Below are 26,137 nucleotides of genomic sequence, written 5' to 3'. Positions count from 1 at the left end.
AGATCGTTGACGTGACGCACAAGCCTCCGCCTTACAGTACTGCTGCGACTGGGGAGCTTTTTACATGTAGAACAGGGCGATTTGCTTATACAAAGCAAATTCCAGGAACTCTGCATGCCTGCCGCCAGCTCCTGGCCTCTCCCGTGAGATCGGCGAGCTTGGCACGGCAGCGGGGCTGCCCTCCCCGACGCAGGTTCCTTCGCGCGCTGCCGGCAAGCCCCAGCACCGACTGCGAGGTGAGAGGCACCAGCAGCGCTGAGTCACTGTGAATCTATAAATTCTTATCTCGCTTCTGGAGGAAGTGGTTGCGTCTGTTGGATGGTCACTCGCACCCTCCCCATCCTTGGGTAACCTCCCAATTAATTGCAGGTTTTCAGTCAAAGCCGAGTGGATGTCTCAGCCCTTTTGCCATCAAGGACACTAGGTGAAGGGAAAGACCTCAGTTTTCAGTGAAGCTCCCTCAGTGGTGGGAACGTAACTGTGTTGTTGCATGTGAGAGAATCCACAAAGGAGCAACAAGATAAGCCCCCTTGGAAACCTACACTTGTTAGACAGGGACCTGATGTACCTAGGCAGGGAGATCCACAAAAAAACAGGCTTTCTAAAGCCCCTTTTCTCAAAAAAAAATTCCCTTTTTCACGTGTGTTAGAATCCCAGGAGAGCCGCGAAAACATTGTTAGTCATCACAGCGTGCCCTACGCCCAGTAAATACCCATCCTGCACGGGAGGAAACATCCATGGAGTCTTTAATCATCCTATCCGTGCGGCGGCTGGGGAGGCAGACTTGTTATAACTTGTGATGATCGGTGCAGCGCTGCCGAAACTCTGCCTAGAGTTTGGTTTCCGATTCCTACGTCGCTAAACTAATTGACTGCTGCTATCAAAGAGCTTGAGACCAAACGTGTATCCGCGTTTTCTTTCTTAGTGGGAGAAGTTGCTTGTATGCTTCTCAGCTAAGCCTTTCTTTCCCTTGGAAGACTGCAGGATTATCAGCCCCGCAGGCTGGTGAAGCAGGCACAACCAAAAATAAACATTACCTGCTCTCGTGTATCTTTTCAGTCACTGTTTTACTGTCTGGGGCACATTTAAACACTGTGCACGTACGGATTAACCTGTGCTAGCATCACCTAAATGCAGAAGTGTCTTTCCCTGTGCAGCTCCTCAACCAGGACAACTCAGAATGTTTCTGTCTCCCCAGGTGACATATATATCAACTATATCATAGATCCATCTGTTTAACAAAATACTGGCTTACAAACAAACAAGCCTGCATGAACGTATCATCTGTATTAAATACGGTGATTGCTGAGCATAGACTGGGTGAGAGTGTGCTGGCAAATACATGACTCACTTGACTGTGGTATGTGCTGGTGGCAATGCCCCTGCTGCTCTCCCCTTGGCACTTTGGGCTACCGCTCCTTAAATGAAAGCTGCTAAATCTCTTGTGCCCTGCTCCAGTGGTAGAGGCCTGCCAGACTTGCTTTATGACTGCAATAAAAAGGAAAAAGCCCGATTCTTTCTACTACCACTTCCGTTCGTGGACCTCTCTGCCAGCAGTGACTTCCCCAAAGTGTGGGAATGGAAGAGGCATGGGCGGTTACTAGAGATGTAAATCAGGAACTGTTTTTAAAATGAGCATTGTGGCGCTAGTGGCCACTGCCTCTTATAAAAGGTTTTCCTCAAAGCAAGAGGGAGAAATCAAGTTCTCGGGGAAGGAGCGGGAACCGAGAAAGAAAGTTGCCCGAGACAGCACCAGAGATCTGATCTTTCATCTGATCTGGGGCAGCCCACGCTATTTTTGGCAGACTGCTCTGTTTAAAGGCCGGGAGCGTGGCGATCTGCTTGTACAATTAAACGTAACCCGCAGAGGTCGGTTCAGTGATTACGTGTGTACAACTAAACCGAGAGGACGGTCAGTCCCCGGGCAGCCGGGCAGCAGTTGCTGCTCAGCGCAGGGAGCAGTTCTCGTGCGCGCGGGATGTGCAGGCGGCAGCGCTCGCTCGTAGGGCAGCAGGGCGCTGAGGAAGACGCGTCTGCTCCTCGCTGCTCTGCACTTCAACCCAACGCAATGTGTGGTGCTTTGGTTGAGTCATCACGCTATGAAAGTATTTTTGTTTCAGAGGCAAAAGTCTCTTGTGGAAAGTTCCTTGATGGTTCAGTGAAGAATAAGAACAGCTTTGTAGACTTTTTAAGCCTTTCCCTGCAGTTTTACAGCAGCTGTATTTCTGTTGAAGTTCTGCAGGATGAGTAGGGTGCTCTGCAGCTGGGCATTGTTTCTACTAAAGTCTGGAGATTTTTTATAGCAAATTTGTGGGGGCTGCTGTTTACCTCAAAAATCATGAGTGGCAGATTCATATGCCCTTTTCCCCTTATTGCATGCGACTGTGATGGAAGCACAGATACCACCAGCTCAACCTAGGGAGGGTACACGTCCTCCCAGACCAAATGCAAGCAGAAGCACTAGATATGCAGACACAGGGTCTGATACAAGGCACAGGGTAAATTGCTCTTAACACATATGTTAATTCTAAGGTTTCCAATAAACAATTAGCCTGTCTGAAAGAGCAAGGCTTTATAAATGCTATGAGTATTTTCAACTTGTGTTTCCTTCACATTTTTTTGATGCATGGAAGATGTTTCCTGCATTTGGGTGATTTTTGCTGTCGCTTGCTGTGGTAGGAAGTTGTTAGTCATTAAAGGAACAAATGTTTTTAAAAGTCTGTTTCTATTTTAGCAAAGTCCCATTTTCATTTTAAAAACTTGGCTTTTTTTGGATGTTAATTTCAGTAAAGCAGAAGTAGCCTCATAGAAATTGATTTGCTTTTATCTGCAAGGGATCAGATATGCCCACCACTAAAACATAGCCCTCCTCTTCAACTTTTACACAAGGCTTTGCTCATGTTATCTAGTTCTGACCGTGCTTACTCCAGACGAGTGAACGAAGGTTTGTATTGCTACATTTCCATTCTGTTTATGGCTGCTTCCCAACACGAGAGTTGCAGGAATGGCCTCATCCTGATAAGAAGGGTTGCTGTCAAGATCAGAGTCGCTAAGCAAAGCTAAACTGTTTATGATTTCTTGATGACCTCTACTACACTCAGTAATCATGGTACATGGTAGCACAGTTACAAATATGCATTAAAATTAAGTACAGTTCACAGTTTTCTAATGATAAAGTTACAGCATGATCCAATATGAATATTTCTTGCCTACTATTGTGGATTAATTTTGTGATTTTTTTTGTTTGCTTTTGCTTTTTACCCTAGCCCTGCTGCCACAGCAGTGATATCATTGGCATTTGGACGCTATATCTTGGAGCCTTTCTTTATGCACTGTGAGATCCCAGAGCTTGCAATTAAGCTTATTACAGCTGTTGGTATCAGTAAGTATCCAATTTTTAGGTTTCAGGGAAGAGTAGACATGATGTAAACTAAAGAGTACATAATGACATGCTGAGCAGGTAGTCATTTGACGTGAATCATTACAGGAGGATTGTGCCTCCAGTGCCAAGGGCATCAGCACGATGCTCTGCCTCGATAGGTGTGTTTGTGAACGTACACGGTTGTGAAAGAATAACAGAGCTCCTTAATGGCAGGAGAATCTACTGCCAAGCCTCATTCCATTGCCACTCAAATTAATGGCAGGACCCTCATTAGTTTGGTGGAAGCAATTTCGGTCCCTAAAGAGCCAGCGAGGCAGTGCCAGAGATATGGGGAGCGATTACTGGATTTGAAGGGCTTTGCGGTGCAGCTGCATGCCAAGTGCAATACTGGGGAGTGATGTCGGTCCCACAACTGGCCCACAGGCAACATGAAATCATCTTCCCAGGTGCCACCCTGGCCCGCAGAGCACCGCGAGCTTACAGGCGTGCTGGCAGCGCGGGGCGCAGGAACCCAGCGGCCTTCGGGAGCAGGCCCTGCAGTTCAGGCAGAGTGCACACGTGCTACCAGTAGTTTGCTCTGTTTTTTTTTTCCTATTTTTTCCTATTTTTTTTCCTTCTTTGAAGTGAGTGTAAGCGGACCATTTTAGGATGCAGAGAAGGGATAACTGCCAGCGGGAGCTGCGAGGCTCTTTGTAGGCCAGGAGCCTCGTGGTGTACGCAGGCGGGTGTGCGAGGCTGCGCGAAAGGAGAACCAGCCGGGGCGCGAGGGGCGCTCTGGGGCGGTGTGCGTAGTGCAAAGAGGGCCTCGCGCTGTGAGCAGCCGGGGGGGGACAGCGCTCGCACGCGCGTGCAGAGGGAGGCCAGGGCAGAGCAGGCCTGAGTGCCGAGCAGCAGGTTGTTCCTTTCGGGCTGGTCAGCACGCGTGCCCAGAACCAAAGAACGGGAGAACGGAATTAAAACGTGCAAAATGATCAAAGGCACACGGAGACCACTTTAATTTTGCACAGTGATAGGTTCGGATGACTTTTTCTTCCTTTGGGGTAGAGAGTTCAATTGACATTGAAATTTCCAGGCTCCGGGTTACTCTCTGTCTTTTTCTGATGAAGTTCTCTACATGGGAATTCACTTCTACCAGGAGCGTTAAAGAAATCAGTGTGTGACCACATTTCTTTCTGACTTAATTATGCACAAACTATAGGTTTCACAGGAATAATTGAATTAAGGGCTTGAGTTTTGAGGTCAATGACTATTTTATAGTTACATCTGTCTAAAATATTTTAGCGAAAGATAGGGGCGAAACAGATGTTGGGTAATTTCAAGGTCACTGAGACAGAAGGAATGTGAAGGGAGGACTCTATTAGAGGCTTTTGTTAAGGGCATGTGATTCAAGCACAATACGTGAACGATTAAAAATAAGCTTTTATTACTTTTGATTTAATTGAAAAATCTGTGTGCTAAGCCAGGATTTCACAAAGTAATTAAACAATTGCAGGGGGCGATGGTGGAGTTGTGCTGAAATAATTGCACCCTAAAGGGAGGCAGAATTTCACAGCAGCCTGTTCCTATGGTGACCGTGGGCTTGCGCAGGGCAGGTAGGATGAGCTGCTGCTTCACAGAAACCAGAGATTCCCGTGGAAAGTTTGCAATCCTGGATGGGATAGGGCTGAGGAAAACAGCAATGTACGGGACGAGGGTTTACTTTTATTCTTTGCCCTGTGCTCTACAACAGAGTTTAACTTGCTGTAGTTTTTGATCATATATTGCACTTAGGCTCAGGGATTGGAGAGTGTGTGACTGTTATTCCTGTCTCGGCAGGATGAGTTATGATGCTAGCAAGCAATTATGATGAGTTTGTGTATTGTGAATATGAGCAGAGTGATAGGCAAGATTAAGGTCTGGGGGGGCTGAATAGGCATATTGGAACCCTACAAATCCTAGAATCCAATTTAATGGTGCCACAGGCAGTGTTTGCTTTCATTGAAAAAATTTTGTTAAGCTAATGATGAAGTCAGCTGACATGCCTTTTGTCTTTTCCATTCCTCATCCCTTCTTCTATCCCCTTGCCGTGCCTGATGACAGAGCGCTCACCGCCGCATATCTCTTATCTTTATTGCGTGGGGAGGAAGGCAGTGAGAAGCGCCGTTAAGCGCTGTCCTTGATTGAGACTTTGTTCTGCAGTTTTACCTTGTCATTTCTGATCACACAAGAAAGGACTGGAATGGATGTTGAAAAGTCTCCAGGCTATCCCCTGCCCCCAAACACCATCAGCTTATCTAAACAGTTTCTGGCAGATGTTTGTCTAAACTGGTCTAAACCTCCAGTGAGGGAATTTCTACAGTCTCTCAGTATGATATCCCATTTTTTTTCTTCTCCTTGTCTCAAGAAAGCCTTTCTCCACTTTTTTTTTTTTTAATCTCCTGTTATTTTTCTCTCCTAAACCTCCTTTTTCTGTAATTTAAGCGTTTTGCACCACGTCTTACCCACAACATACGCAGAGAACGGTCCTTCCTCTTCCTCTTTGCAGTCCCCTCAGCAGACTGTGTTTACGAAGGGCAGTAGGGCTGAGCTGGGTGGAACTGTGCACAACAGCTCAGGCGAGGATGGCCTTATCCTGCGAGGATCACAGCCAGTGCCTCGCCAAGGGCTGCCAGGAGTTGCCCGAGCTGCGTGCGACCAGCACCACGATGGGAAGCGGCAGGTATGGATGCCCCTCTACCAGCTCATATGGCACCTCAGTGTCCCTGTGGCCCAGCAGTGCTGCAAAGGTGACACAGATCAGAGAGCTGAAATGGGGAGCTTTTGGGAAAGGGGACCTGTAGAGAAGTCTTGTTACTGGTTTATTGCTTTATGGGAGCCAAGCATGTGCTGGGGACAAAATTCTCCTTCCGTTCACGCCTGTTCTGAGCAATTTTGAACAAGTAAATTTTCTATTGTGATTCCTTCCTCTGGGTAACACGGGTGATCAGTTGTTTTTCAGAAACAAAAAGTCCAAACGTGTCGATGGCCCCAGGAGGACATGGTGGAAAAAGTGCCTGTGGGCTTGTCTCTGGAGATCCCCTGCCTTCCTAGTCTCTGCGCTGCTTTTTTCAAACTTAGAAATCACTTAGATTTCCTCTCTGTTTTTTCAAGTCCTCTCTGCAAGGGGAAAAGGGCAGGCAAATAGTGCATATATTCACCTCAGTCTCTTGTCAGTCTGCCATAAAGTTTTTCTAAACTCAGTCAATTTAACAAAATCTCGGAGAGGAGCTGGTTTCTCAAAGATACTCACTCCCCTATTATATTTTCTGTGAAAACAAGTGGCCAGATAGAGGAGAGGAACCTGTGCCCTGGGAAGAACTCCAAAAGAAAATGCATATAGAGAACAGACCTTCTAAATACCCAACTGTGGGAATTGCTTCACCTGGAGGTTTATCTCCTTGGACACAGTGGCCCTGCAGAGCAAAGCAGGGAGTTTGTAGCTTTCTCTGTTCTGCTGCTGAAGGCACTGTCTTTTAGCAGGGACATTTACAAGTTCATTTATCTTTTGAAAATAAAATCTGATAGACTTCTCCATATTTATAATTTCTTCAAATAAAGAGAAGCTTTGCAAAGCATTGTGATAGGCTGTGCAAAAGGAATCTATATTCATTTATTGCTTTATTTCTATCCTCTAACCGTGTTCCTAATGATAAGCTTAAATAAATTACCAGCAGTGAGGGATAAATTATACCGTGTAAAGATGTTGAATGTGTTATTGATGTATAACCTGAAGAGATATGCAATCTTAACTGTGCCAGTTCTAATCTTTTCACTTGCTCTCCATATCAGGAGAACAGGTTTCAGGTATCCAGACCGGAGAGGCTTGGAGCAGGTTACCAATTCATACTTGTTCTTAAGGTTTTAAACTATTCATGCATATTTGGAGCACTCGTCACCACAGTAGTGTAAATTTTCCATTGTTTTGGAGCTGTGCTACAAAGACAAATACCTCAAACTGTCACAGATATACAGAGCCAATGGTATGCTGGAAAAGTGAAATCAGCTGTACAGATCTATCAATATTTGCTGGCAAATATTCCGGAAAGTTCTGCTGGCATTAATTGGGTGTGTATGTGTGAGTCTATAGTTAGTTCCCTTTTTTTCCCAGCACGGCAGATGCAGTGGACGTGGAACTCTCCTAATGACAGGTTTCAGGCAAGCAGTTAAATTAAGACATCTCTTAGCTGTGTGAATAGCAAAAGCTGCTCTGGTGGGTGGTTTTGTGCCTCCTGCGACTTCATTTTAATTGATGCATTAAAATCCCCAAATTGAGATATTTTTGCTTAGTGTGGGCTCCTCCTGCTTACGAGCGCCGTGGCCATAAAGCTCTGGCGAGTCAGTGGAGGGCAGCTCCTCCTGCAGCTCCCTGCTGCGGCAGGGGTGCGCGTGCCTGGAAGCAGGGCAGGCCGTAATGCTGCCGTCGCTTCCCCCATGGATTTCATTACCCTTCCACGGCTGTGGCTAGGGGAAGGAAAAGAAGACTGTGAAAAGCAACGTGATCAGTGCTGCCATCGGGTTTGATGGTTCATGAACACCGTTTTGTGCCCCCTCCATGCTTTCCTGGATTAGTGTTTTTAGGCGGATATGTAGTTTGAGCTAATTGTCTGCACTCCCTATAAAGTCAGTGGAGAAAGAGCAAAAAACGAGAGAATTCCTGAAGGCAACTCATCCCCTCCTAGAGAGGCTTCTGGAAGAGGTGTTATTAGTCATCCTCTGGAGGAGGCACATATCTCTTCACCGAGGGAGGAAGGAGACCAGGTGCCTAACTTTCAGCTGGCAAATTTAGAGAAGATGAGTCCCACTTCTACTGTCCTTTTGTCTGGGGAGTTGCTCCTTTCTTCCAATCTTCACTGTGATCCTGTATCAAAGTCTCTGCAATGAGTTTCTTGAAGTATCTCCATAAGAAACTATTTGTAGAAGAATAGCTGAATAATGACCCTCGACCCAAGATGCAGTTTCCATCTTGAACGCTGGCACAAGTGCTTTGTCATTTTCCCTCTCAGCTTTCTCCATGACTTTTTCATGATTACCTGTTTCTGTCTGGTTACTAACACAGCCCCCATGCTGCTGATACATGATGTAATTATAAACTCCACTTATGTCCCTTGTGCACATGCAACTTCAAATGCATGACTAAATGTTATAAAATTGTAAATACTTATGGTCGTTAAGCTCAGTCCAATCAAGTGAAATTCTGAAAAAAAAAGAAAAAAAGAAAATTCAGACTCAAAATCTCAGATCTTTTGAGAACTTCTCAGCTCTGCAATCTGAGCTGGAGCACGTAGCTCTGCAAGAGCTCTTGTAGAGCATCATTGAACCTAAGGGCACCAAGCACCAGGTATTGGGTCTTCTGTCTTCCTGATGAAATCAGGATCCTTGCAGTGCCCATTTCTCATCAGAAAGTCTCAATGGCACCATTTTGCTGGCTGGGACTCACAGTCAGGGGTAGAGAATGTTTAATTTGTGCGGATAGGACCCTGGATTTCTTTCTTTAAAGCAAATGTGGCTCATTTGTAGATCTGTGGCTGTGGATTTGTGTGTGGCTGCCTGTAAGGAAGGCCACGAGTTTCTGCGGGAGCTGAAATTCGTGCTCAGTCTCTTGCTCCCTGTCTCCAGGCTGTACCAGGCAGGTAGCTGGAGCACTACCAGGAGGGCTGGCTTGGAGGGGAGGCTGCTCACGCTTCATGTCCTGACCTGAGCAAGCTAACAGGGTGGTTGCTGCAGTGAGCTTGCCCTCTGAAGGAGCTGGATGTCACACTGCAGATATTTTTCCATACATAAAACTTTCCTTTGACATTTTCACATGGCCTGAGCTTTGTTTCATGGAAGAGGAAAATTACTGTACACTAAGCTTTCCAGAAAATTTGAAATAAGCTGGTGCTCGCACTGAATTCCCTTTATAACTGCAGCAGTGTTGCTGAAATAGATGTTTTAAATATATTTTGCTTAAGCCGTTGTAAAGCATGTGCACACATTTCCTACCTTTTTGCCCTGCAATCAAGCCCTAGTAAAGAGAGAAAGCTTCAGTCAGCACTAATATTCAGCACCAACCTGGAGGAAGCTTTCAACACTTACTCTGGCATAACTCTGTTTATGTAATGTTGGGACAATAGAGCAGTGAATCAGGCCCCTGGGATTTTCTGTTTCCTGCCAAGTGTATATATGTACAAGGAAGTAATGAAACAAAAAATACGTATTTGGATCTTAAGTGATGCTTTGCAGAAGTCCATGTGTGTGTCTTTTTTTCTCTTGACTCAGAAAAGACCACTGAGTTATGAAATATGGTAAAGTACAGAAATAGGAAAGCCTTTTGATCTTTAAAATCTATTTTGGTGAAAAAAAAAAAACAAATTCAGTGATGTTGCATGCTTGCATAATTTTTTTTTTTTTTTAAGTGTGGGAACCCCACTTTCCCAAATAAAAATTCCATGAAACACTGACTGTATCTTTTTTTTTTCCGGGGATTTTAACTTTAATTAAAATGTCTGGAAATACATTCAAATAGATTTTTTTTTCTCATTTTCTTGCATTTTTTTTCATTTTCTCTTAAGCCAATGCTAATTTGGTTGCAGTGCTTGCAAAGCTAGCCAACACAAAGTAGCTTCCAGGCTCTGGTGGGACACACTGACGTGTGATTTTATGCATCCCGTGATGTGCGAGATGGCTGATTATACAGATAAACAAGTGCTCCTGAGAGAGTTTGAAGGAAGAAGGGATTCTGATGAAAAGCTGATTCTTTAGTTCCGTACCGTGGCAGGAAAGGAAAGATCAATGAGCAGGCTTGTGTTGCCACATCCACTTTCCTCTGTAGCAAAGGGAAAAGTGCCTTGTTTTTAATCTAATGAAATGGCTCACATTTTCCATTCATTAAGTAAATAGCCAAACTTATTTATTCTGTTTTGCCAACGTGATCGCTTAAATAAGTGAGAACAAGTGGCACTGAAATTATAAGACCTGTTGTTTTCCTATCAGTCAACACTCCAGTAAAGGCCAGAAAATGCCCTTTCTGACCCAGAAGGATGTGTGAGTGGAGGCAGCAGGATGTAAAAGCACTTCTTATGTCACTTCATGTTGTTGAGGCACAGACCCGACCTTGTTTTCCAGCAATAAGAGGTCTCTGCTCCTTTAGCAATTCCTAATGTGGATGGGAACATTTCTGGGATGTGGGTCTCCTGTGTCTTCTGTGGGGTGGACTTAGCAGAGGAGAAAGAGCCAAGGGAGGAGCAGGTATAAATGAGGTCGTGAGTGACAAATTTATGTGGGACCTAAATGAGGGTGAGAAAGTTTAATGGGATCATTAATTGTTATTGTTTCAGGAAAATGCAAATCTCTCATCAAACCATCACAAAGAGAGAAATCTGGTGTGATAGGGGTTGTGCAGTTGGTTTTTCTTTTTTTTTCTTTCTTTTTCATCCAAAGGAGGCTTCTGTCAAGCCATTACCAACCAGGAGTTAGAAATGCCGAGTAAATGAAACTTTAATGCGGTGCAGAAGGCGCCGTGTTGAGACTGAGGAGATGGATGGGCAGAGCAGTGGGTCAGAAAGGGGCTCAGCCCGTGTGTTTCACAGGGAAGCTGGAAGGACAACCTGAGAAAGGAGGGTGGCAGATGGAGGAGGTTTTCAGGGTATTTCCTCTAATGCATCAGAACCCACTGTTTGTGCAGCCTCTCTATTGGCAAATAGTTTTGTGGTGATCTCAGTGGCACGAGCGTTTTTTCTCTGACCTTTCTTTTTTCCCTTGCAGCGACGGTGATGGTCCTGAACAGCACCAGTGTCAGCTGGAGTGCCCGCATTCAGATTTTCCTTACCTTTTGCAAGCTTGTAGCAATTCTGATAATTATAGTCCCTGGAGTTATCCAGCTAATTAAAGGTATGAAATGGAAAGTAAATGCTTTTAAAGTGCTTTTATCTTTACCCTCCCCAGTCTTTCCCTGCCTGCCTCTGCCAAATGCTGCTTATAGCAGCAGAATCTCTTAATTAGTCTCTACTTGTTTAGCTGAAGCTCCGTGCTGTCATGTAACCGATTAGCAGTGGGGCTGCACTGGGATGAACTGGTGTTTCCCTCAAGCATGCCAACAAGCCTGCTTGTCAGGCTGTGTTTTCAAATGAGCTATGGGATGGCTCTTCTGCGGGTATTTGGCGGCACCTCTGTGCAAGGGGCAGACTCCGCTGTGGTGACCGAGGGTTTTTGCAGCAGTGGTCCAGCCCAAACGAGTTGTCTGACAGAACGCAGCTCCTTTAGCCACACCACCATGATGTCCTGGTCTGTGTCTGTGGTGCGGGCGGGTCAGGATCAGGGGATATTTGAAATGGTGTCTAGTGGGGAGGAACTGTGGTTAGCCAGGCATTGCTTTTACAGCCTTCCTGGATGAACCTCTATGGGATGCTCATGTGTCCTTCAGTTCTTCCAAGGGAAAGACTAGAACATGTTGCTAAAGGCAGAGGTTTGGGGCTCACCAAGCCCAGGAAAGCAGGAGAGTTCAGGAGGCCAGGGCTATTTTGCAAGCCTTGCCAATGTTGCCACATGAGCAAGCCCTGTGAGCAGACCTCTGCGTCCTCCTGAGCTGTGTCCCATGGAGGGGACTATGCAGGCCTCTCCTCGTCTCTTTGGGGGTCACCCAGCTGGAGCAGGGCTGGCAGGAAAGCACCTTTTTCTGGTGTACCCTCAGCTACCTGGAGAGGCTCTTCTGCTGCAGCTGTGCCAGCAGAGGTTGTGGGGTGGAGACGAGCCCAGCTCATTCACCTTAGAGCAACGGCAGATGATAACTGCACAAAGCAGAGGGAGCCATTCAGCACAGCGGGTCAGGAAGGGGAGCAGGTTTTAATGAATTGGCGGCAGATTTTATCTAACAAAACTTACACAATTGCGGTTCGGTCCCCGGGGAGATGCTTTTCTTGTTCTTTGCAAAGCCTCCGACCGGCGTGCGCAGCACAGCGCTCGCGCCCTGCGCTGAGCTCAGAGCTTCCTGGGGACACAGGCGGCCCTCTGTGGCTGCCAATAGTCTCCGAAATAAAAGTTTTTCTATGGAGAGCTCTGCTGATTCACTATGTCTGTTTTCATGCTTGTTTCTTTTTCTTTTTTTTTTTTTTTTTTAAAAAAAAAGCTTTTCTGGCTTTTGTAATGCCTGTACCTTCAGCTCCTTTCACACTCAGAGTTTCTCTGCTTTCCCATCCGTCCCTTGTCTTTCTGGACCTTTGGAGCAGGCCAGGCCTGGGTTGGTCTGGGTCCTGCTGCCTGTAGAACTGTAGACCACCGGATAGAAAAATAATGGAATAACGTTACTCAAAAGTTGTTGCAAAGTAAAAATTTGTGACCTGAATTTGTGGTGCCCAGCAAATTCCTCCTCAGTGGACTCTGTTACAATATTAAGTGAACTGTATTCTTTGCCAGGCTTTATGGAAACTCTTTATTGCTTTGTTTGGCTATGAAAATTTATGTGCTAGGGAGGAGGAAAACCTAATGTTTTTTTAGCCAGAGTGCATGTGTACTGCTGGGCTGATAACTTGTTTTATCAATATGTTCCCCATCACTAAAAGTACATTCAAAGCAATTTTAAATATTAGGACTCAAGGTGAGTATTATATTTTGGGAAGTCACTTATTTCTGCATCCTGCTTTGTGTCTTCCAGTTATTTCCAAAATGTTAATCTCAAATGATTGCATTTCTAGATAAATAGCTTTTTTTGGTACACCGTAGGACACATTGATGAATGTCATGTGGGAGGGAATTACTAAATACTGACAAAATCACTGGTAGAAGGGTTTTAGATATTGGTTTTGCTTATTTGAAAAATGTTGCCCGTAAGTGAAATGCGAGCCATATTCCTTCTGGTTTAACTGTTGGCAGACAAGTGAAGGAGACAATGGTGCAGTGTCATCGAGCCCAGGACACTTTGGAAAAATGTAATTAGTCAAATGCTGCTTTTGCGTGACTAAGAGCACCACGAAAAGCAGCTTTTTACGACTGCTGACAGGATCCGGCTACAAAGGTTGGGCTGGAAATTAAGGTCAAGGGTAGTACTTGGCCAGTGATCTGTTTGGGTGATTAAATGTTCTGTGGTGTGATATATTTATTTGTTTGACCAAAGAGCTCATTTTCCAATATTGTTGATTTTTCAGGAGAAACACAGCACTTTAAAAATGCCTTTGCGGGGAACGATGCCAGTGTTATGGGGTTGCCACTTGCTTTCTATTCAGGAATGTATGCTTACTCAGGCTGGTAAGTTGCTCAAACCTATAAGTGCTTGTTCTGAAACAAACAGTAACATGCTCTAACAGTAGCATTTATTTCTGTAAAAAAAAGTGAATAGCATATTCTACATCTTATGACAAACCACATTATGCGGTGTAGTGAGAGGAGATCTTGCCATACGCTGGGCAGTTACTCAGTAAGCAGCTCTGATGAGGAAAGAGAAATATTTTACAATAAACAATATGTGAACACTCCCTGCTCTGTTAAAAAAAAAAAAAAAGATATATTTTTGTTCTTAAGGTTAGAAATAAAGGCCCCAAGAAAGGAATGGTCTTGAATTCTTGTTAGCTGCTTTTTTTTTTAATTAATAAAAGGCTAAACATGATGATAAAGCTTTGCTTTTGTTGAACAAGTCAGTAATTACATGGAAAACAAATCTATAAGCAGCAGAAGAGTTATGGAGTTCCATGGCGCTTGGGTGGACTTCAGCCTCTGCTCTGTAGAAGTGATATTTAAAGAGCAAGAAGGTTGCTCCAGCTAGACCACAAAACAAGGATAAAACCCAGATTCTGGTGACTTTTGCTCTTACAGATAGGACCTCGCTTAGCCAGAAGCACGGTGGCTTCAGAGGGAGTTAGCCCCTACTCACTGCAAGCAGGGCATGATGAGAAGCCGCCTTCAAGCAACCTGCTCAGAGCTTGCTTTCGAGTCCCTTCCCTCTCCTCCCATCTCCATTAGGATTTATTCCTGCGTAGCCAGGGCTGCGTGTTGCACAGTGCCGATGGGCTTTGCCGCGCAAGGCTGGAGAAGGACCACAGTGCACGGGCTGTGTTTATTTTGCAAGAGCTTTGCCTCCCGTCTGTCCTTGCCTTTGTGGGCAGCAAAGCCCTTTACCTCGCACAAAAGGTGAGGGCTTGAGCGATAAGGGCTTTATTTATTTAATTTTGTGGGGCACAATCGGCCGAGCATTTGGATTCTCTGCGGGTCTGTAGTGCACTGAAGCCCTGAGCAGAACCTTTATTTGAAGTGGGGGTGCAGAAGCGCGGGAGAGTCTGAGGCCTTTATCTGGGATAGATATATATGGAATAAAAGAGCCTAGCATTTTAAAGCCTCAAAGAAATGGGGCTGATTATGTGGATGGTTTCTACCTCGTGCCCTCCCTCTTCCCTACACAATCACTTCTCTTACATCCATACATGTTAGGATTCTTGCTTTTAAAATATCACTCTTACTGTACGTTTTTGTTAAGAGGAAAAATTTAAAGGCACTTTAATGTTATTCGCTACTGAGGCAGAATTAGCGTACTGCAAAATGTTACATCAAAAATATTGCTGTTTTTCTGATCTTTCTTTCCCATTTCTTTCCCCCTAACATTCTAAACTCCTAGAATAAAAATCGTCACTATTTTTCCTTTGTATCCTCTGACTTTTTTTTTCCCAAGGTCTTTATTTGCCACTTATAAAAGAAATTAGCAGGAAAAGATCTAATTTGGCTAGTGATTCTTCCAAGCTGCCTATTTGTCTTTGTCACCAGCCCGAATTGATTGTCTGGGAGCGCAGAGGAGCAGACCATTAAGTGGAGTGTCAATACCCTTGCACTATCAGTTGCAGGGGCTAAATCAATCCAATAAGCCGAACGTGAAGGAGCGTTGCGAGCATTGCTGTTGTGTCCCAGGATGGCGGCAGGGTTTTATGCATAGCCTATGGCACTGTTAACATTTAATGATGCCGCTTTAAAATACAAAGCGAAGGTAGTATCGCCTCTACGTGTCAGCTCATCCTGCAAAAAGCAAGGATAGTCTACTGGGTATATAAAATGGTGGGTGAAAACGGATGAGTAGAGAGAGTGCAAGGGAATAGGTCTTCATTAATCAAAGGTGTGAGACAGGACGTCCAAATTAAAGAAGGGTAATTCACTTGTAAATTCTCGGTAAATATTTATTTACAGACTGCTATTGTGCCCCACAAAGAGCCCTCCAAACGCACCCGTGTGCCTGTGTGTCTTGCACACTGCTGGACAGGAGTCTGTGCAAGGGCATGCAGGACTGCTATCCTGCATTTGCAATTACATATGCACCACACTAATGTTGAAATCACGGTTTTAAGAGACCTTTTTGAGGCTTCTTTTTTTCTTGTTGCTGAGAAGACCTTGCTGAGTATCCTGATAAGGTTTTTTGCTGATATAACCAAAAACGTAAAAAGCTACAGCCTCTAAGCTGTCTGTGTGTGTGTCTGTGTGCAGGCTTAGGTTGGCCCTAATTTGCGCAACGTGTCGGGAAGGAGCGTGGTGCCATTGCCCACAGACCTTGCCTAGCCTTTGTCTTTTTGTCTGCCTTGCTGTCCTGTCCAAGAATTAAGAAGCGAGCCTCCCTTCCCGAGCGTGAGCATGAGGGAACGTTAAATCCCACGCTTTCCTTAAGCCAAAGGTGGGGCTGCAAAGAGCCTGCTGTAATTAAGAGCGCAGCTGAACTAAAAGCACCTTGACAATTCGTTGGGAAATTTGGAATGAGCATTTACTAGCCCCTTATTATGTGTTTTGTAACTCTTTTTTTTTTCTTTCTAGGTTTTACCTCAATTTTGTTACAGAAGAAGTGGAAAACCCCGAAAAGTATGTACCTTATGTTTTTCTTGATTTCTGAGAAATGGTAATAAAACTTAAAACGCTCTAAGAGAAGTAGTGATCTTCAGAAATTCTGTATGCTGGTCAAGTTGCTTGCTTTCCAGCAGATCTGATAGCTATTTGAATTGCAATCGCTTGAAGATTTGCTATTTTTGGCCTGTCATGACCTTGTTATGTATTCTGCTTTTATGTGCACAGAAAGCAGAAAACTAAGTAGATCTCCAGGGCTCTGATTCTCCCCCTCAGGGTATGAGTAACTATCAGTGGCTCCTTTCAGTGGAAGTTACTGGTATCCTGTCAGGGAAATCTTGCCCAAGAAACTTATCTGGTGCAATATTTGACAGTTTTGCTGTGTTTAAATATTAATCAAATACTTAGTTCTGCTTGTTTTAGATGTCTCAGGGTCACAGGATCTTGCATACACACAGCACAGCATCCAGCCTAATTAAGCCTAAGTGGGAATATTGGTGGGAGCCTGTTCTGAACCAGCGTCGAGCAGTCTCAAATCACCTGTCTGTAAGACATGGAAAGGAAAGCTGTGCTGTTACGGAGAGTTTGATCTGGCAGATCTATTTCAGTAGATATATTTTGCTATGCGCAACCATTGGTAAAGCAATGTTAGTCTTTTCTAAAAATTAGAGCAAATATGTCTTCTTGAATCATACTTGTTTCTTTGAGAAAATCACTTATGTGATAAAAATTCCTGGTTTGATATGAAATTTTTTTTAATAATAAGATATTTGGTTTGGTACTGAAGTATAACTGTATAAATTACTGTTTACATAGGCCCACAGGACTGTGTGCGCAATGAATTACAAGTTGTGTAATTGAGACATATTTAAAAACATCATCATCAGTGGAGGAGCGGATTTAAAGTTTTTAGGTGGTTTCTTTGGTCTGAGCAGACTGGGAAATTGAAATATCTCAGTGTCTCTGCAGGGTCCTGGTGTTAATGGGCTCTTTGATGCAATGTGAACAATGGGATTTGGGTCTGGAAGGTGAAACCAGACAAATGCAGGGAGAAAATAAAGCGTTAATATTTAACAAGGAGGTTGACTAACCACTGGGAAAAAGTGCAAGTGTCACTGTTGGATTCTTTATTCTCAGTCTTCAGTTTGGGACAGGATATACCTTCCTGGAGATTATGCATTAATAAAACACAAATCATTTGGCTTGGTGTGCGAGTAGCTGGCCAGCGCTCAGCAGTCCTGTGACATGCAGGAAATCAGGCTGGAAGATCTAGTAATGAACGTAGGTTTAACCAGTAAGGATCTGTGTGTTTTATAAAAATATCGGGGGAAATGGATATTTTTTAAAGTGCCTGCTGTAGTGATGAAAAATCATTTTCTGGCCTTTCTAAGCTACGAGCCAAAATGCTGTTCTTTTGCTTTCATTGTTGCCGTGCACCTTATGTTGAAGAACATATAAAGCTCTGCAGGATAGTTTTTATTCGTTTATTTATTTATTTTTTGAAAACAGGACTGCTTTGAATCACTTGGGGTTTGTAACAGCTCCAGGTGTGCAATTTGTACTATTTGTCAATGGTTAGGGATACAAATTACCTGTAGGAGCAAAGGTGAACCTGACGCCTTCTGCGGGCAGGTAAAACATTACCAGGGTAAATGTTTGCTCGAGAAGGGGTCAGAGCTGCGCATTTCCAGGTGCGCTGCAGCCTCTGAAGTGACTGGCAGCCGGCGCTTGGCCGGGCGAGCAGCAAGGCCTCGGTGTTAACCGGCCTCCTGCAGACCTGCGTGGCCACGCGCGGGGGGAGCTCGCGGCAGCAGGGGCAGCGAGCTCGCTGGGAGCACGGGAATGTTCCAAGAGAGGGGAAGGCTGCAAGGGAGCTGCCGAGCACCCACCTTTGCCCTGGACCCAGAGCAGAGCCCTAAAGCCTCTCAAAAAACCACCCCAAAACAACAACCAAAAGAAGCACAGACAGGTGGAAACATCTGCAAGGCCGCAACGTTTTCAGGACTTGCGCTGCTTGGCTTGCTGTCGTGTGCGGCACCCAAAACCCTGGGAAAGCACCGGGGCAAAAGGCTGCGGACGGGGCCTGCGAGCGGCGCGGCGGGAGCTGCCGGAGCCTGCGGCGCGCGAGCCTGAGCACGGCAGCGTGCCCGGGCGCTCGGAGCCGCGCGATTAGGCCTATAAACACCAGGGGCCTGAGGCGCCGCGCTGCCTCGGCGATGTGAAACCCTAGATGCAGGGAGCCGCACGGGGAGAAGCACCCTGCAGATTCTAGAAGAGAAAATGAAAAAAAGAGGGAAGAAAATTAAAACTGAGTACTGCTGCTTTCTGAGCAGACTTTTTTGGAAGTAACGCTGATTTTCACTTTGGAGATGGTGCAGTCTCTCTTTCGCACACTCCAGAGAACATGAATATAACCTCACTTACCCTAAGATGTAAAAGTAGCTGTTTCTGTCTCCTGCTAAAACCCTTTCTGCTGCCTCAGTTCTCAGCATGGATTCATTTCTTTATTCCTCGTTGCTAATCAGCTGCCCCTGTACAGTATTAGCAGGGCCTGAGGCAATGCAAAGTTGGGGTTAGTTTCACACAGAGTTGTATTTGCAATGTTCAACTTCTTTCATGCATAGTGTTTTTTTAAAGTAGCCTGAAATAATTACATTTTCAGGAGCATTTGGAACAGCATTGAAATATAATAACAAATCTCTCTCTATTTTCACTTTTTAAAGATTATATTCTGCATGCAGTAACGATTGCTGTTTGAGATGAAATACTTGAATTACAGCCATGTCATGGGCAGCTTTGATCCTTAGGGAGTTCTCACCTTGTAAGCATTAACCCTACTCAAACTGAGGTTGCATTTTTCACCTAAATGATAAGTGACTGAGGGAACAGACAGGTCTCTGAAAGAGAATTTGTTACCTGAAAATTGACGGGGGCCGTGTTGCCTAGAGTGGTAAATTCAGAGGTCTGGAAATCAGGCATGTTGAACTTTCCAACGCATTTCTTATACGTTGTCTTCGAGCTCATGCGTGTTCTCGAGCATCTCTTCTGTACTTTCAGGAACCCAGCTGAGCTCTTTCAGTCAAGACCTCGAGAGCAGCTCTAGCCCATGTGGCCCTTCCCTGCGTTGGGGCAGAGCGTGGGATCAGCGCTCCCCTTTGGAAGGGGTTGTAGGAACTCCAGATGAGAAAATAATTACAGGGGAGATGATATGTGCCTGGAGAGCCTAATCAAAGTCAAAGCCAGATTGTGTTAGATACTGGCCAAAGAGAAACCTGTTTTAAAAATTTTATGATCTAAATCCTCAGTATGAGCAGATGATTAGCCTGAAGGCTTTGTGTTGTAAAGATTAGGCTCTTGGTGGAGGAGAAAGAAAATAATATTTTAGTTTTCAAGGAGAGAAGCAAAGGCTCAAACTCCTCAATGACTTCAAGGAAGTCTGTGATCAAGTGGGCAGCTAGAGTTATTGATTCACCGTCCTCCTTCAGCTCAAATCATAATTTTTGTTGGGGATGTAAGATTTTGTTAGTGCTATTGTTACACATGAGAAATATTTTTGTTTTAATGGTCTTCAAAAATGAGTTGTGCAAAATGTTGAAGAAGAGATTTTTAAAGGATATATTTTATATCAAAAGTTTTGATTCCTTAGCTGTTCCAATTAACTATAGTTGCTCTCCAGCATAATTTTTTTTCTCTAATGGAGCATTTCATTTGCAAATATTCTGTTTCTGTTTGTAAAATAACTTTGGTCCAGCCCAGGCAATCTATCATTGTTTAAAAAGTTACACAGTGCAAAGAACATATTATTGAGATGTATAGTGTTTATAAGCCTGGCCTCAGATTGATAAATCATGTCTTGTGCTGTTGAAAAGCCAAGAAATGAATTGCTTTGCTGTGACCTTGGGGTCTGAGATTAGTCAGTTTGTCTATTAGATTTTTCCAGTGTTCTTCTCACTTCATTTGTTACTTTTCTAAGGAGCCGAGAAGCAGTGAACGTATAGCATCTCGCCAAAGCTTGATGTCATCAGACATTTTGTAAAATCAGGATATCAAAACGTTCGGTATAATCTGTTTTTATATAGGGCTTAAGCAATCTGCGTGTCATACCCAATTCATCTCATGTGTGCCACCCATTTGTATTAATTAAAGCTGTAAGTCACATTCATGTCTCTGAGCGAGAGGAGCTTGGTACTCAAGGTTTTTTCCGTGCCTGAGCATTGCAGAGCTGCAGATGGGTGGGAGGAGAAAGTCGTGCAAGGGACCCAAGCTATTCTAACTCCCTTCTTATTTGTAGCCATCTGATTTTTGGCACTTCACATTGGGATGCAACTCCTTCCTGAAATAAATCATAAAATTGAATTGTGCTGTCACTGCCAATCCAGGCACTGATTGCATTTGTGTGGCAACCCAGTAATCACAACAGGGAAAAGTATTTTTTTTTGTGTTAATGAATAGGATGCAAGTCATTGCTCTCTGCTGCTTTGTTCATTTTTATTATTTTTTAATGTAAAGGTCTACTCTGTAAAGGGATGTTTGTACTGATATCAATTATCTTAGGCCCCAGAAAGCATATGAAGCTTACCTCCTTAATGTGTAGTGTGTCTGTCACTTGAACTGCTCTTTATCCTTGTGTTTTGTTCAGGGAAAAGTAGGTAAGGCTCTGAGTTGGGAGCCAGGAGATCTGGCTCAGGCAAAAACGTGCTGTGGAGGCAGTGAGTGGGTTGTTTCATCTTTTCATCTTTTCTGCGTTATTCGCTTCCACTTGCTCATGAAAGGTACGTTTGACTCAGAATCATTTTGCTCATGGCAGGACACAGTGCCAAATATTCAGTGCAGAAATTATAGGATTACAATGTAATATTTATCTGGAGATAATCAAGAGAGACAAATGCTAATCTTTCAAATATTTTGCAAAGCCTGTTTGCTCATGTGGACTCATCAGATGATTACCTTAAAGTGAACGTTTGGTCAGTTAAGTGAGCAATAGGGTTTTTAATTCCATATATTATTTGTATTGTGGCCTGGTTTTCTATTTGCATGCTTATTCTCCATCATGGAAGGATGACATTCTTTTTCTACATGCTATTTTTCTCAAATTCTTCCTCTTTCTAAATTTCACTCTATGCAGAAATGTGACAAATTGCCTAAATTTCAACAGTTATCTGCTCAGCATCGGAGGAGATCTGGCTGTAGGTGTCCAAACGCTGATGAATCTATCATCAGTTCCCAGAGTTTAGATGTGCCCTGTGTCAGGGATAACATGGTAGGCGCACAATTATCCCTTCAGACTTGTGTAATCCTTTAATGAGGAGCTGATTGTCAAGTATGGGAAACCGTTTAGTAGGTAAAATATCTACTAAATTAAAAATAAGCATGAATTTCTCTTTTTGAAAGTTGTCAAAAAAAAAAAAAGCCTAAGAATCGTGCTTGTTTGTGTTTGGGAGGGAGTGGGAGAGGAGATGATTAGCACCTCACAGGGGAGCTGGTTTGCCTTCATGAAGCTGTTCTTGATAAAATGAACTTTACCGTATTCTTTACTCTTTTATTAAGCTTGTTAACTGCTTACTGTTTCCATACAGTGCTGAAACAGCTAGTTTGGAGGACGTTAATCGAGCTATAGTTAGGGACTTAAAAAATACTTTTTTCTTATCCATTGGGCTACATATACTGGGCTCCTGCAGTATCCAGCAGAGCACCCAGTCTCAGGTCTTCCACCCTTGGACACAAGAGGATCACCTTTGGTGTTTTGAGGCTGCTGTTTCTGGAAATCCTGGAAGCTTTGGCTCACCAGCTAAAACATGAGGTCCCCCAATTTTAGTGGCTGTGGTAGTGTACTTGTTTCCTTAGCCTTGGTATATGGCAAGTGTTCTTCTGGGTGTGGCAATCGGCAGCAAAAGTTTACTCTAGAATCACGGTTCTCATGAGGGACTTGCCTGACAAAATCTATCTGGGAGGCAGGGTCACTGGCTGTGACATGACAGGCTTCATAAATAGAGTTTGCTGGTAGAGAGGAGTTGTTTTTATTACTTGATTTAATCTGACTTTGGCTGAAAGTTTGGAGGCAGCCTGGGTTCCAAACTGGTTTCAAAGGAGGTGACTTGAGGATCCTCATTGGTCACCTGCAGTTGTAGACACAGTAGTTCTGTGGTCAGAAAGCTGTTTCTGTAGGTGCTTCCTAGTTCTGTGGGTTCACTGGTACAATCAGCTCCTATGGCGAGCAGCCAGATTTCCTTCAGGGTTCATCACCCTTCTGCTGCTGCACTGCCCTGCATGTCGGTGAAGGGATCTTTCAGGATCACACTTAAAAGGGTCTTGAGCAAAGGCTGCTGCTGGGGCAGCAGAGCAGGTGCTCTGGGAGGTTCAGTGAGCCTGGCTGCAGCTACCTGCTTATGGCCCCTCTCTCCAGCCCAGCACCCTTGGGAGAGGAGCCATAAATTCCCCAGCTCTGATAGTCCGTTGGGTCTGCCAAGGGGGCTGCAATTAAATAGTCCCCATGGGAGACATGTGAATGTTTAAAAACCTGCACCTTGCTTCTGAGCAATCCTTCCTCAGGGATTATCTGGGGTAGGATTTGGTGAGGGTCAGTGAATCAATAATATAATTCTGACCAGGTGGAATGAAGAAGGGAAATTGGTATTAACCATGTTAGCAGCTTGTGTTACAACTGTGGGAGAAGCTTATTATAGAATTGAAATTGGTAATGCAAACTAAAATCCCCGGAATTCTGACTGCTCTGAATGTTGCACACAAAATCCTCAAAACTTGTCCCCGGTGCCCTGACTAGAGGGCTGCCATCCGGGTGCAATCTGACGTGATGACCCAAACCATGTACCCAGAGATGGAGCCTTCAAACCTGGCTCCCCTGCCTTGTCTTGGACACGTGCACCTCCTCAGTGCTTGTGTGGTGCTTTGGATTCAACAGAGGAAGATATGCAGAGACAGCACAGAGGCTGGCGAGGTGACTGGCTGCGTGAATCCGCCTGTCATCTGGAGTACGGATAAAGGGAGCCAGAGTGTTTGTAGCAGGAATAACACTGCTTTTTAAACAGTAATATGGCATCTTAGTTGGTTCCCTGAGAAGGCAATCCAACAGTATGTTGCTGTCAGATGACTTTGTTTTCCTCTCTTCTGTGCCCCCTTTATTATCTTTATATTTTAGTGGAGGAAGCTTGCAGAAGTGTGAAGTTCTGTTTAGAAACTGGCTGCAATGATGAGCTACCCACAACAGAGTTGAAACTCAAATGCCAATCACTGTGTGTAAATATCAGAAAAGAGAGTAATCTAATCTGCAGTGTCTGTAAAGATATTCAAGATGTACCTTGGTTGTTAGTTAAGGCAATAGGGATGTCTCAAAAAATTGCAGTTGAGGAGACTAATAATTCACTCTCAAATGGAAAAAGGCAAGGTCGCTTGTATAATTACCTGTTCTAACATTTATATTCCTTGTATAAAATGCTCCTGCTCACACAAGTCCAGCTGATGGCAATGAGTAGGAAATGCAGGTTAGAATACTTAAGCTTTGAGGGAAAAATGCAGTTGTTTTTTCCAAATTTTTGCTCTTTTTTAGTTTACTTTTTGAATCTGAATCATTATTTCATACGATGAGAGTTAACTTACAGCATGTACCTGGGATGGATGCCTAAGAACGAATAAACAGAAAAAGAGGAAGAGCAGAAATGAATGCTGGAGATGCAGGGCTAGATCAGCATCTAGGTGCTGTGTTTTAGCTGGGGCTGTTTGAATTGATATTAATAGTGATGTTCTATCCGAGTTAGCCCTATTTTGTTTCTCCTTGTGCTGTCATGCACTCTCTGGTCCCAGCTGGCTGTTGGACTAATAGCCTTCTGTGTTTTAAGAAGGTAATAAAGATATTGTGGAAGATGGTGCGGAAACCGGAGAGCTGTTTGAACAACCATGGATGTTCAGCAGACATAGCAGGAGGATGGAGGTGAAAACGACAGAGGGAGAGATGAACGGCGAAGGTGGAGGCCGCGGCGCTGCAGCCACGCGGCCCAGGCAGGGGTTGGCGGCGGCTGGCGGGAGCTGCCGGTGTCGCGGAGCGGCTCCCGGCGGGCTGTGATGTGTGGACGTGCTCGGGGTGGCCTCCGTGGTGGCGGTGGCCGCAGCTTGTCCCCGGGTGCGGGGCGGTGTTAGTGCTGTGCCGTGCCACAGCGCTCCGGAGCCGGCCATGCGACCCGGCCCGTGCGGCTGAGCTCGCCTGCCGGTGCGATAACCTGCTGAGGTGTGCTTGCTTCTCCTGCTCTCCTCTCTCCTTTCTCCTCTTCTCTCTCCTCTCTTCTCCTCTATTCCCTTCTCTCCCCTCTCTCTCTCCCCTTCTCCCCTCTTTCCCCTTCTCCCCTCTTTCCCCTTCTCCCCTCTCCCCTCCTCCTCTTCACTTCATTTTATGTTTTGTTAGTTTATGTGAATCATTGTTACTATGAATCAGCCCTGCTAGAGAAGTAAAACAAACGTTTATGAGTAATGTCGCCGAGTAGCTGGCAAAACCCTAATGTGCTTTAACCGCAGGCTAATGGGTTGTAGCAGCAGAGCCGTGAAACCTGCGGGGCGCTGCTCTAGCCTTTCTTCAGCCTCGCCATTTCGACACCTGAAATACATGCGAGTCTATTTTAACCTTTGCTGCTCTGGCACCCAGGGCAATGGTAGCACTTGTACAAAAAGCTGACAGCATGCTCTTTAGGAGTTTCTCAGCTGAATATTCTTGGCAGGAATAAAAATGTCTTGCAAGACTGATGTACTGTTAAAGCTGCAGAACTGTAAGATGTAGTTTGTTTTATGGGGGAGACTGTGGGTTTCCTAGGGTCAAGCTAGCTCTTCTCTTAGCAGTGAGAAGGTCTCAGCTATCTCTGGGTAGCTACATGAGGCAAGACCATCAGTTTAATTCTCAGTTTAGTGTTCTGGTCTGCACTATGGTGCATTCTTTCCAGGTGGCAGGAAGGAAAAGTCTCTTTTCCTCTTCTGTTTCCCTTCCCTTTCCCTTTAATACTCAACCTCAAAAAATAACCAAATTCAGTATTACATTAGTACAATATTAGCATCTTGTAAGCTATTAACCTTTTATTTAAACATAACCTAAAACCTCCATAGGCTGATGCTGGCAACTAACTGGCAAGGAAGGTGGGATGGCATCCTTTGCTTGTATAAGATACAGAATGTAAGAAGCAATCAAAGGGATGGACTACTAATATAGCAAGGATTATACTTGCTTAAGTGTTGTTCATACGCATGCAGTTTTATAACTGTATAACCAGTTAGGACCACCTGCCATGCTGTCAAGAGTGGTTACCTTCCGCTAAAACGGCAGAATAAAACCCGCTGTAATAATGGTATTAACATACACAGGAAAAGAAATATGTTCTCCTTGGTCAGCTAGCAGAATAATTTATTCAGCTTTTATCACAGGCACTTTCAGATGAAAAATGCAGCAGGGTTGTCTTATTTACCGTGCAGCTTTGGCCAGCAGCGCCTCGCTGACTCGTGTTTAGGTGCTGTGACAGCGGTACGGAAACACGGCCGCGCTTCCCGCGCGATCGCAGCCGCCGTCGCCGCGTTCCGCGCAGGGGCGGCCGCAGGGTCTCCTGTGCCCAGGAGGGCTCCCATTCGGACCGTGTTGCTGCGTGGCCCTTCCCTCCGAGGCAGCTCCGTGCTGCGTGTGCTGCTGCCCTGCGAGGACGGTGCTTCCCATGCAGCTTGCTTTGGTACTTGGCCTTCAGTGTGCAGGGATTTTAAGGACACGGTGACAGTGGTATTTTATTTAGGGAAAAGAATATTGTTAACTACCATCCCTTAAGGGTTTTCCATTATTTGAACTACAGTGCAGCCTTTTTCCATGAACTGTAAACTACGAGGATTAATGCAGGATTATAATGGCTCCAGAGGAGCTCTGAAGTGAGTAATCTGCATGTTACAAGTTGCACTGCTGCGGTTTATTATGTCAGTCCT

At 44.7% G+C, this 26,137-nt stretch overlaps 1 protein-coding gene across 1 annotated transcript in view; it reads left to right on the top strand.

Annotated features, from left to right (window-relative positions):
* Nucleotides 1-26,137, top strand: part of SLC7A11 (solute carrier family 7 member 11) — a 46,699-nt gene that overhangs the window by 2,944 nt on the left and 17,618 nt on the right. The window contains exons 3-6 of the mRNA XM_088526593.1: nt 3,267-3,382; nt 11,144-11,269; nt 13,519-13,618; nt 16,154-16,198. Coding sequence (XP_088382719.1) covers nt 3,267-3,382; nt 11,144-11,269; nt 13,519-13,618; nt 16,154-16,198 — 387 coding nt within the window. The remainder of the gene's footprint in view (nt 1-3,266; nt 3,383-11,143; nt 11,270-13,518; nt 13,619-16,153; nt 16,199-26,137) is intronic.

The sequence above is a fragment of the Tinamus guttatus genome, unplaced genomic scaffold (genome assembly GCF_059628265.1).
Source record: "Tinamus guttatus ecotype Peru unplaced genomic scaffold, ASM5962826v1 Tinamus_guttatus_pri_ptg000247l, whole genome shotgun sequence".
In the NCBI taxonomy this organism is placed as follows: domain Eukaryota; kingdom Metazoa; phylum Chordata; class Aves; order Tinamiformes; family Tinamidae; genus Tinamus; species Tinamus guttatus.
Note: the sequence above shows the minus strand (reverse complement) of the source record. Positions and strands in the feature narration are given on the sequence as shown.